The following is a 13058-nucleotide window of genomic DNA, read 5'->3' on the forward strand; positions in this document are numbered from 1 at the left end:
ATGTAATCTTCCTAATCACCACCTGGCTGCCCAGCCTGTCTCCTGGAATTCCCCAGCCCTGTCACCTACAGAAACCAGACAGCAGATACACATCCTAGCAGAGGCGTGCTGAAAAGGTTAGGCAAGCAAATACCAACTTTCTAAAAGTGGTATTTGCAAACACAGAACATTAAAATAAATGTTACTAAAAGATGTATTTCATTATTCTGAGTTCAGGCATACTAAACTCGAATTTCTACCATGTTCCCGGAGTCTGTTCGGATCATACGATGCAACAATTCCAACAGCCCATTCTGGCCAATGAGAATAGGTAACCCTACAATATTGAAAAACGAAAATGGCTGTAATTCACTATTAGGACATGCCACACACATCAGGGCTTGTCCTACCTTATGCTTACAATGCACCCTACCCTTGGGCCTACCATAGGGGTGACTAATATGAAGTTAAGGGAAGGTTTAGGGACTGGCAAGTGGGTGCACTTGCCCAGTCTGCATGAAAGTACCAGAATGCACGCGGGTTCCGCAATGGCAGACCTTAGACACATTTAGCTAGGCTGCTTTTGTGGGTGGCACAACCAGTGCTGCAAGCCCACTAGCAGCATTTGGATTTATAGGCCCTGGGCACTCCTGGTGCACTTTACTGGGGTCTGACAGTAAACCAAAGAAGCCAACCATGGAATCCAATCAATGTATACACTTTATACAGGGAGCACTTGCACTGTGGCACTGATTGGCAGTGGCACAGTGCTCTGAGCAGCTAACACCAGCAAAACACATGAGGCAACAGCAACAAAAATGGAAGGGAGACCCACCACGCCAATGGTGCCAGGTCTAACAAGCAGTAGGGCCCACAGGTCTTGGTTATCTAAAAAGGCCATTACCTAATATTAACCTGTTGAGGGTATTACCATAGTCATTGTGACAGAAGTGGGGCAGAGGCTCCCCATCGTCATCAGTCAGTTTACATGCTGGAGAACTGGCCCTATTACAGGTATGTGCATTAAAATTGCCCATCCAAACAATATTACAAGGTTTATGACAGTCATTCACCCAAAATTACTAATGCCTTTTTCCAAAGGGACCAAAATCAACGCTCTGTTACCTTCAAAGCTGTTATTATAAAAATGTATAAGAATCTACCTTTATAAAGCTCACAGAGGAGGATATGATATAAAGGTGATGCATTTAGAAATGTTATTATTTTTAAAGTAAGTGTTCGAAATAAATGTTACTAATCCACCTCTAGAGCGGCCTGCAATTGTAATATAGGGAGGGTTTGAAATGATCAATACCCATAAAGTGAATCTGATCACTTTCTCAGGTTTCCTGGAAACACAATATATCATATTGGGTTATCAAGGTCAGCCAATCAGTATTGCTCTTTTTTTTATTGAATCCAGATATGTTCCATGAAATACTTAACATTTCCCTAGTAATCTAGACCCTGTGCCAAGGGAGAGCTATCATTCTGAACACACAGTGTTACTTCTGATTTAGAATGAGACAAGGGAACCATATATTTTTCTTTAGGAAAAATTATATGTGGCTCAGCAAGTCAATCACAGTCGGCCATATCGCCCAGTACTGTAAATCTATTACTGAGGGGTACTAAAGAGCCTATATATGGGAGGGGTGTGTTCGCAGGAGGGGGAGGGTGATGAATAGATTTCATCTTGGGGTATACAGTTGCGTATAGCCTGGTGTTTAAAAAAAACAAAAAAAAACAGACAGGCACAATTCTCAGAATCAAGCGAAGGAGTGGATGGCAATAATCTCAGCAGATCACCTAATAAATACTGATTCTTAAAATCCATGACAATACAAACCCTTCCTATAACTTTCGGTCCAACCACAGCCCAGTTTACTCTTCTAGCCATAATAAGGTGTTGGTATAAAATAAATCTGCTGACCGAAAATTTGAAAAGCCAATGAAGAACTTTATGTCTCAATTCTGGTGTATTGGCTAGCACTATGATAAATGGGAACAATGCTGAAGGGAGGTCTAATCTCGCTCTTTGTTTGTATGGCTGCTTACATGTCTTCTTTCAAAATCACTGTGAGAAGTTGGCATGGCATATGATGTCCACTATTCTAGTGGGCACCTTCACCAGTCCAAACGACCCTTATTGATGGTAGGTTTAAGACAACCTTTATAGAAAGCGATCCTGGTGGTAGCTGTGGAGAGCAGCCTTCAGGCTAAGTCTGTTTACCAGTCTATAATCTTTTGAATGACCAAATGAAAGTACACCACACAAGGTATATATATAAAATATATAAAATATATGTATTTATTCTAAACACAACCTCTCTAGTCTCTTTATGAGGCTAGAGGCAAGAGGCAAAAGTACAATATAAGAACTTTAAATAGCACACAGTAAATAGCACAGTATACGTTATGCCCTAGGGGCCTCATAAACCATATACTAAAATAGTGGTATAAGAACCACGTGAGGGATAGAAGTGAGGCCTAGTGCCTGTAGAACCCCTGGGGCAACCAGGAACCACCCACGGTAGGGGCGCAGGAGACCCACGGGGGAGGCGTGCAGTGTCTAAACACAGCCGCGAATCACCATAGACTTCTATGAGGAAAGTTTAAGTTACAAAGTTAAGATTTAGGACACTTAGGAGTGGAATACGAGGGAACCACTTCAGTACTAGACACTTCGAGAGTCAAGACCCACGGGAGCACCAAAGTACTCGTGTTACCTCACCCAGGGAAGCCGGGTGCATAGGTGTCTTTTCATCATAGATTCCTATCGAGAGCTGCAAAGAAATGCTGCAGGCGACCAAGAGAAAAGTGTCCACTTGGATTCAAGGATGGATCGGAGATCTGAAAAAACCGGAAAGCAGAGGGGAGAGAGTCTGGGTCACTAGCCAGTGACCAGGATGGCGACAGGAAGGTGCCAGCCGATGTCGGGTGCTTTCAAGTGATGCAGGTGAAGCTTGACTCTTCAGCCATGAGGTTCAGGAGGCGTCAACGATGACCCGGAGCTGGATTGGAGCTGTGCCACATTGGATGTCGAGTGCTGCAGTGTCGGAATCCGGATTGGACCCAACAAGCCTTGGCAACAGCAACCCCGCAAGATGACAAGATTGGCTTTGATGCAGACCACAGCAAGGTCTGAGGGACTCGCCCTTTGGAGGGGAGTTAGGGCACGTCTGGAGCAACCAGGAAAGCCCAAGAAACAAAGGATTTTCCTTTGTGAGAACCCACTAGCCAACGGACTAGAGATCGCAAAGGAGCCTCGAGCTGCGGTGAAGAAAACGGGCCGACGGACCACTCGGGGAGTGTAGGCCTCTCACCTCTGGTGCAAAAGGTGCTCGGGGCAAGGGCAACAAATAGCCCAATGCACATCTTCGGGAAACGTCGGGAAGTAGGTGCACTTGCAAAATTGCAGGATGTCCAGGAGTTTCGGTCCCATGTCTCTTGTGTCGGCTGCGGGACTGAGCTTTGCTGGGATCTCGTGTTGGCCTCAGAGATGTCTGGAAGTTCGTGTCCTGTGTCGCAGATTCTTCGGGATCCGGCGGGAACCTCGAGAATGCAGACCGTAAAGATGCTTCTTTGGTGCCACTAATTGACCCCAAGGGAGATTTCTTCCGTTTTCCAGTCGATTTGGAATGTCGAAGGTCTAAGATTTTGTCTTTAGAGTTTCATCCAGGGTAATCTAAAGTCGTAGGGGCTGGGGTCCTATGCTTATACTAAGTTTAGGGGATGGACTAACTCTGAGGTCCCACCTATGGGAGGACCTGGGGAGGGGGTGGTTACAACCCTTCCCCTTTGTCCAGTTTCACGCCAGAGCTGGGGCAGAGTGCCCCGGCAACCGGTTTGAACTGGGAAATGCATGGAGCACCTTATGTGCCCCAGGAAGACTGAAAAGCATTCACTAAATGCAACCCATCCTGCCCCAATACACTAAAGCCTGTCTGGGGAGGTGCTGGCACCTCCCTTGGCAGGAAACCTATTGTCCAGGCCTCCCCTGCCGGAGTTTCGTCCAGGAGCAGGAGGTCAGACTCGTGTCTGTGGCAGCAGCATCCATTTTGTGATGCTGAGGCTCTTTAAAACTATTACCGGGTATACCAGTGTGTACATGTCTTTTCCCTCTAGAAGGGTGCAATGCTACCCCCGCTGCCAGAATTTGCGTGGGGGGGGGGTAGTATTCCAAAGTGTTTGACACCAAACACGACATGTTTTGATAAAGTCGAACCAAAGTTAGCATTAACCGCAAGGATTATAATGCACTTAAGAGTATATGGTATATAAGGATGGGATTCCGAAAGCTGCAGAGGGGCTCAGCTCATGCTAGGGCACCCTCTCATACAAAACCAAACACTCTGCCTCCAGGATTGTCAAGGCCTGCCATAGGAGTGACTTATAGGTTAATATGTGTCTATATATCTAAGTAAGGGGTGCTTACACCACTTTACCCAGGCTGAAAGTGCAGACATGTGGTGACATTTTGGAAGGCTTCCCAGGGGTGGCAAAATACATGCTTCAGCCCCTGGTAGGCCTCTGGGGTACCTATGCCCTTGGTACCTAAGGTACCATATACTAGGGGCTCACAAGGTAACTCCGTAAACAATCTGGTATGTACCTAAAGTACATGCAATCAATTTAGGGAGAGAACAGCTAGGCTGTGGTCCTGATTAGCAGGGCCACAGCCAGACTAAAGTCGAAAAACCAGTGAAACAGCATAAAGTGGGGGTAACCATAGGAAGCAGATCCCACTCTCCTACAATCACCAATACCACATACCTAAGGGGCCACTTATTGCGGCTGATACAATATCATAATGCGTCTCCCATATTTGAGACTGCTCTAGAGTTAGAGTAGGACGTGTTTTTGAAGACTGCAAGACCACCAAGGGTAGCCTTTGACCAGGCCCGTTTATAGAGTTATAGGCTTTCTGAGTAGGGGGGTTAGCGTCAGGGGCGGTGCCAGGAGATAGTTTTAGTGGTCTTAAATGTGATGGAACAGGGTCCTGGGACAGAGCGATATGGGCGGCATATTGGGTCATTCCGGCAGTTAAGAGTTCCTGTTGATCAGATCCAGGCACGTACACACCCACCCTCCCCGTTACCTCCCTACACTAGTACTTGGCAAGCTGTTACACAACAAGGTCAACGTCTCTTCAATTTTGACAACCTGGTGAGGAGTGGTTGCAGTAGGAGGGGCAAAGTTTGTTCCAGTTTCTGCCATAGTCCGTCAACCATCCGCGGCCAGATGAAGGAAAATTATCTTTGTAAGCAGATTGATCAGTACTTTTAAAGGGTTTCCCAGTCTTTACTGTAGGTGCCTTTTTTGCCCTTCCCCTTTTCCTTTTACCCACGGGAGTTCAATCAGTGGGCTGCCTCCAATGTGGTTATCTAAAGCAACCTCAGGGGGAGAGATGGTACTAGGCGTTGCTTTATGGATTAGCAAAGTTAATGGGGAGCCTGTCCCATTTAAATCTGAGGCAGATCTTACCTCTTCCAATGAAAGACGCTGTTACGTTATCTCTTTCTCTTTGGACAGCACATCCGATGCCCTCAGTAGAAAAGAGTGTAATGTGTCCGACGGGTACACGGTGGTCAATGCCAGATGTTAGGGGGTGGCCCAGCCTCTTTCGGGTGATGACAGGCATGGACGGGCCTGCCCTTGGCCGCCCAGAGCCCGGGCTTTGCCCAGGCACATCCCCACATGCATCTCGCACCGCAATGCGACCTTTTCCCTGGTCAAACAAACCATTTCTGTTGAATTCACTCAGTTTTTCAAACATGATCGTTTTTTGATTGTAGTAAATAGTTTAGAGTTGTTCTCTCCTACAATCCCTTTTGATTTCATTTTCACTGATTTGGTTGTTTGCTACAGGGAGTGTGAGTGTTGTACGCTAAATGTGGGGTCAAGTAGAATGAATTTTTGACTCCCTTTGGTGTGCAGTTTGGATGATAGGATTATTGGAGAAGAATGTTTGATGGAATGTGTGTGAGATATGTTTGAATGATTGAATTGATTTGTAGGTGGTCTCCTAAGGAGATTGTTTTTGAAAAGTAATGTGGTGTTTATAGTTTCTTTTTGTATGTTTACATTGATGTACATGTAAAAACGTTTGAGAAATATACTCTATAAATGAGTTAATGAATAAATAACTGTGGATTGAGTAATAAGTACAGACCATATGTTTTATTCATAGGTCTCGGTGTTTCAACAAAAGTGTTTTGAGTTGGTGCTCAGTACTGGCAATTGTTACGTTTTATTGTTATATTGACTCAGCCTTACTGAGTAGAGTCAAGGCCCTTTGGTGTTTCTAGATGTTAGGGGGTGGCCCAGCCCAGCCTCTTTCGGGTGATGACAGGCATGGAGGGGCCTGCCCTTGGCCGGGCCAGAGCCCGGGCTAGGCCCAGGCGCATCCCCACACGCGTCTCGCACCGCAATGCGGTTATGTGCTCAAGTGTGAGGTGAGAGATCAGTGGACGACGGGAAATACAGTGGCTCAGCGTTGGGCAAAGTTAAGGCAACACAGCTTCTCTCCTCCAGGCCAGGTCAATGTCAGGCAGCTACACGGGCCGCGAAGCAGTGACGCTCTTAAGTGCACGGTGAGAGAGTAGTGGACAACGGGAAATGCCGTTCCCCAGCAGTGAGGCAAAGTTGAAGCCACACAGCTTTCCTGCTCTCCTCCAGGCCAAGTCAGTGTCAGGCGGCTATCAGTGAGCCCTTAAAGCACTCCAGCGCCAGGTATGCCTAGTCTTGGAACAGACGAGTGCCATCAAAAGGTATGTCCATGAGAGAGGCCTGGACATCCCCTGAAAAGCCAGAAGTCCACAACCAGGAGTGGAATTGAACTGTCACCCTCGATGAAATGGCTCTGCCTAGCGAATTGGAAGTCACAACGAATGGCGAACTTTGTCCCATCTCTCCTGCCTGATACTGCTTGGAATAGGTAGGATGACCTGGACCTCCTGCAGGACCTGCGGCAGCATTCGCAGAACTGTTTCCCACAATATGTGGAAGTAACAGGCCCAATAAGAATGTGGTGATCATCAAATGGAAAGCAAGGTTGGTGGAAGAAAAACATACCTTGCCCTAACTATCCAGCCTCTTGAATTTCCTATCTGGGATGAGGAAGAGAATGTGCCTTGGAAGGTAGAGGCTTGGATGTTCATCTTGAACGCCACAGAAGGGAGCTGAAGGCCCAGGACCTCAGCTGCCCTTTGCACCACCATAGCTTACGACACTCCCTCCTCCGTAACCACAGTAAGGTGAGAAAGCAGGCCAGAATCTGGAGAGGTATCCAGTTCACTGGCCCCAATAAATTCCTTATACCAGTTAATTTCATAAGGCTGATGTTGTAAAGGATCCAGCGGCCTCCTCCGAATCTTCTACCATTTCTAGCCCTTCAGAATACGGCAGAGGAAGTGACCTAGAACCTAAGGGTTCTGTCCGCACCGGAATTGGCAGCGGTAGGCACCGATCAGGGTCATCTGGGATGAGAATGGGGCTGGCGTTAGGAGTCTCGGCACAGGGATTGGCACCACTGAAGTCCGCAGTAGTACGACCTGCATCGGTTTGGATCCATCACTGGACCATTGGGGGAAGGGGAGGAGGGTCTTCTGCTCCGGGGCCAGAGCCACCAGTGTGTAACCCGATGGGGCCCCCTTTGAGCCTGCGGGCCCAAAGGTGCACTTACCAGGTCAGGTTGCCCAAATATGAGGCACATGGCATCATAAAATTTATCGAGCTGGGCGGGAGTCACTACATCCGGACGCATGTTCCCAGAAACAAGGCCTAGAGCACAAAGACTCCTCCATCATGTCGTTGACAGATGGGTGGAAGTCGAAGCACGCTTCGCCTTCTTATGTTTCTTGTGCTTACCTAATCAACTAGTTGACTTCCAAGTGGGAGTTTGAAGACTCAGGACTCCTGGAGCAGTGCCCGGATCTTCCTCTCGACCGGGACCAAGAACAAGACCTCTGTGGGTAACGACGCAGTGTCGAGTGCCAGGTCGCAAGTTGCTTTAGGGCCCTCTCCCTCAAAAGCTTTCGCAGCCATGGCCCAGCAGTCTGAGCATGACTTTGAGTCGTGGTTGTGCTCCAGACACCAAAGACAAAACAGGTGCTGGTCTGTCACCGACAAGGGGCAGTGACAGGTGCCACATGGCCTGAAGCCAGAAGTGTTCTATGACAAGAGAAAAACACACACCAACAAAGGGGTCAACAAAACGTTGAAAAAAAAGCCTGTCAAAAAGTGACCGAGGGTAGCTCTCTTGACTAATCTGTAATGGATGGTGCGGAAAAGAAAATTGACGTCTGCGTGCCGAGGTGGTGGCTATATAGGTATCGTGGCCATAACTATGGCACAGAAAATGCCACCGACGTCATGCGGAGCCAACCATCGCCACCTACTGGCATGCAGGGGTATCGAAGAAATATATTCCGTATTCCAGTCTGACACCTGGGAAATAAAAAAGGTACAGAATCGGTAACTAGATGTCTTCATCTGATGCTAACTTTTTATACTGTGCATGGAAACTTAAGATTAACTGCTTAACAAATACAAAATGCAAGGTTCAGCCAAGGAAGAAAAACACAATTTACAGTTAGCAATAAAACTACAGCTTGCTTACAGTCGTCTCTTAATGCAACTGGACCTTCTTTCTTCCATTTCATCAATGGGTGAAGAGGAGGACAACAGGGATGTGTCCGAAGGGTTGAATGATGGGCTACTGCTGTCATCTTGGTCAACAAGAAGCGTACTTGGTCGATCCCCTAAGGCCTACAAAAAGGTATTTTAAAAGAGGACTTAAAAGTTAGACAACATATTCAAAACTTGGTCACACTAACAAAGCAACTGGTAATGAATTCAGAGATTGACTTGGATAACACAGGTTAGATAGCAAAATCAAAGATATAATAAATCACATTAATCCCATTTACATACCTCACATAAGTGTAGAAATAGCATTTAAACAGAGATGAATTTCTCATCTAATAATAGGCAATTTTAGATTTTCTTTTTTTTTAAACTCATGCACTTCCTGCCAAGTTAACCTAAGCTCAGTAGATATATATATATATATAAATGTGTGCTCATCTTCCTTTTGGAAGTCGGAGCGTACATATTATGAGAGTTCCACCCTCTCATGTGGTAGCACCGGCCCAGGAAGAGTTCTACAAGTGCTTGGTGGAGCTTGGAGCTGTTTTGTATAAAGACACTGCCAGAACCACCGCAAGAGTACATGGAGACACGGAGGTCTCAGTCGAAGAAATTCTGGGAAAAGGTAATTGGACCAATCCCTGCGGGTATCTGTTTGCTGATGAGAAACTGCCTTGCAGTTTGGGCGATGGGGCAAAGGAGACTGATAATATTAACTAATGTGTGGAGCTGTAGATTGAAGGAAGAGATAGCCCATTAAAAAACTTTGATCATGCAAGCAAGATGGCGCCAGGAATAGCTCAGTGAATCACTGACCCTCCTCTCTCTAGACCGGAACTGACACTGTAATTGAACACCACATAAAAGAGAGTCTGGAGGAAACACGTCTTGTATCTGTACGAGCATTGAAAAGGCAACCGCCGAAACCCATCTGCTCTTGGAATAAAATGCATGACCCTGTGAGTGCTCATCTTTCTTTTGGAAGTTGGAGCGTGGGTGTGTATGTGTGTGTGTATATGTATGTATATGTATATGACTTTGAGACTGCTATACTGCGAACCTTACAATTGTGATAATGTTGGAACAAAAGTATATCTCTTTAAATTTGTTAGGAAATTAAAACTGGCCAAATTACATAAAAATGAATACCTCCAAACGCCCAACAGTTATAGATCTGGACACAAGTACAATTGAGAGAAATCTAGTAGTGGGTGATATAGATGTTATGCAAGAGCTATGGCAAGAAAGAGGAGAAGCTTCTAATAAGAATGTACAAGATTTTGTAACTGAGAAATTGGAAAGAGAAGGAATATAGATATTTGAAGAGGGTGGTTCTTCGTTGAGACCTAGATTCAAAACCTTACCTTCTACTATGAATGATAATTTAGACAAATTTGCTGAGAGAGTAACTAAGGAACTCGTGCAACTGAGAGATGTTAAAGTGAAAGAAATACACAGGACCAACTCCAGCCTCAAAGAAATCATAGACAAAATATTTAAGAACAAAGATGTAGTGGTGAGAAGTTTGGATAAGGGGGGTAACATAGTTATATGGTCCAAAAAAGCATATATGGCAGTAGCTTATATTTGCCAAGCACTACTGCCTCGACAGCCAAGTCCGGAGGGATGGCTTCTTTGGCCGTTCGGTTCTTCAGGACTTCCTGGTGTGATCTTGCTTCGCAGACCCACCACCGGAGTTGGTATTGCTGAGGTATGTATTCTAAGGTAAGGAATCTAACTACTGTGTTTCTTTCAGATGCACAAGTTACTTACCTTCGGTAATGATATATCTGTAAGAAACATTAGTTAGATTCCTTATCTTAGAATAACCCCCAGGCGTCAGACTGGATCCTGAAAGTTTTTGTCAGCAGTACCACTGTGCGTCGGTAGGCGCTGTCTGCAGCTCCGCATCCGTCGTTGGCGTTGGGATTGCCGGGATGACGTTTTCGGAGTACTTAGATGCCGCCCTCGCGCGCTGACGTCAGTTCTGAACATAGCTTTCCGTTCCAGGAACGCAGAGCCATGCAAGAAACCAACACTGGTGCCATGAAACTAGGGCCTTGAAAGGGATGACCGTCACCCTTGATATCAGTTCGCAGAATGTGGAGGATGGGTGGGGCGGTAAGGAATCAAACTAACTAATGTTTCTTACAGATATATCGTTACACAGAAGCCGCTGTGGCTCGAGTGGAATGGGCGCGCAGCCCCTCAGGAGGATCCTTTTTAGCCAAGGAATAACCGACCTAGATGCACAAAACGACCGACCAAGAGATGGGCCGTTTGTGCACTGTCCGTCCCTTCTTAGCGCCCACACAGCCAACAAAATGTTGGTCGTCCACCCAGAACGGTCGTGGGCGGTTCAGGTAAAAAGAATGCGCACGTTTTGGGTCCTGACAGTGGAGCCTCTCTTCCTCTTTCGAAAAGATGCAGAGGCGGAAATAAGGTGGGCAAGGTAATGGTCTGGCAGATGAGAAAGGCAGTAACCACATTGGGTAGAAAAGAAGGACGTGTCCTCAGAACAACTTTGTCCGGATGGACAGAGAGGAAAGGAGGTTTTGAGGAAAGAGCCTAGAGCTCACTCACTCTTCTGGCAGAGGTGATGGCAACCAGGAAAGCAGTTTTGAGAGTCAGAAGACGAAGAGGACAGTTGTGGAGTGGCTCAAACTGAGCACACATCAGATATCTTAATACCAGATGCAAGTCCCACTGATGCATTACGAAAGGAACAGGAGGAAACATGTGAGTAATGCCTTTCAAGAAACTATTTACAACAGAGGACTTAAAGAGAGAAGGCTGATCAGGAAGCCTCAAGTAGGCTGAAACAGCTGAAAGATATCCCTTGATGGTGCCCAGAGCAGAGCCCTGCTGGGCCAAGGAAAGAAGAAAGAGGAGAACCTCAGAAAGAGGGTCAGAAAGGGGATCCATAGCCTTTGCTGTGTACCATGCCACAAATTTGTTCCACCTGCAGACGTATACCGTTTTGGTGGAGGGACGCCTGGCTGCCAGAATGACATCACAGACTTCAGGAGGCAAGTCAAATGGCATCAACTGTCGCCGCTCAATCTCCACGCATGGAGGTGGAGGCTGGACAGGTTCGGGTGGAGGACCGTCCCCTGCTGCTGCGACAAAAGGTCCTCCTGAAGAGGTCGTCGAATCGGGGGATTGATTGATAGACTGAGTAGCTCAGGATACCAGTATCTTTGTGCCCAATCCGGAGCCACAGGATGACTTGGGCCCGGTCGTGCCTGATCTTCTTCAGCACTCTGGGCAGAAGTGGTTGTAACAAGGGGACTGGGCAAGCAGAGGGGATTGCACCGGAAATCGAATGGTGGGTCGCTGACTCGAGTACCCTTCCCTCTTTACACCCCAACCAGAATGAGTGGAGGACGGACGCTGAAGAACTGTGGAAGACACACCACGATGAAATTGACGACGGACCCTTTAACTACACCGACCTAGAGGAGGAGAACCCACCAGCGGATGACGTAGTACTCCACGGATTGGGGAAAAGAGAGGAAGTGAGGACCCCGGCGTGTGACATCACCGAGGAGAGTTGGGTCTACCGAGGAGAGCGTGTGGATCGGGAAGGAGAAGAAGCGTACCGAGGAAAAGAGGCGAGGTCCAGAAGAATCAAAGTGCCAGACGTGGAAGTCTCAGTGCCTGGAGGCCACCATCACCGTGAATCGCCCAGCCACACTCAAGGAGGAGGAGTGTGGCTCAGCCAGGTACGTCGGCGTGTGTCGGGCTGGATGGGGAGGCAGGGAGTGAACGAGGAAAAGTAGCCACTGCTCGTGGGCCGCCTTTTGTACATATTTTGACCCTGTTGCTCCCGCTCCCCACAATACACGTACCCTCACACCCCTTTTTCCCCACATGTGAAACCTTCACTGAATGTATATAGTAGTTGTATATACATACGTACAACGGTGATCCCTCCACTCCCCGGGTTCCCTTTGTGGGTACAAAAATAAGAAAGCAGCATCGCCTGACAGTCGTGTTTTCTTTTTCGCATGTCCTACACTGGAGATTCCACGAAAGAGCCAGCAAAAGGAAGGACCCCCTCAGCTCACCCGGACTCTGGAAGACCACCATCTACAAAATCTACAACGGATCCTGCCATAAGATATCAAGTTCCTGATAAAAATATAGACAACTGAAAACGTCTCTTACAGCCAAAAGGTGAAAAGCATCTTAATCTTTTGAAGGGTTTCCTGCATCAGGTTATGAAAATCATTATATCTCAATGCAGCCTAGTTATTTTGTTTATTTATCCTTGCCAAATGATCTATGGAAGAAAGAAGGAAGGGCTTGTCTAAACAAGTTTCTTCACAAGTTAAGAGGACATTTGTTCTGCAATCTGAGTGTTAATGAGCCGAAGGAAATCCCAACCCTGACACTGTCAAACCCACCTCATAGTTTTTTGGACC

General features: G+C 46.9%; 1 protein-coding gene across 3 annotated transcripts in view; it reads right to left on the reverse strand.

Moving 5' to 3' along the window:
• The window catches only part of TRIO (trio Rho guanine nucleotide exchange factor), a 4034553-nt gene that overhangs the window by 1863917 nt on the left and 2157578 nt on the right, over positions 1 to 13058 (reverse strand). For all 3 annotated transcript variants that reach the window (XM_078687660.1, XM_078687659.1, XM_078687661.1), the window contains exon 38: positions 8603 to 8751. In XM_078687660.1, the coding sequence (XP_078543786.1) occupies positions 8603 to 8751 (149 nt within the window). The remainder of the gene's footprint in view (positions 1 to 8602; positions 8752 to 13058) is intronic.

The sequence above is a fragment of the Lissotriton helveticus genome, chromosome 4_1, assembly GCF_964261635.1.
Source record: "Lissotriton helveticus chromosome 4_1, aLisHel1.1, whole genome shotgun sequence".
In the NCBI taxonomy this organism is placed as follows: Eukaryota; Metazoa; Chordata; class Amphibia; order Caudata; family Salamandridae; genus Lissotriton; species Lissotriton helveticus.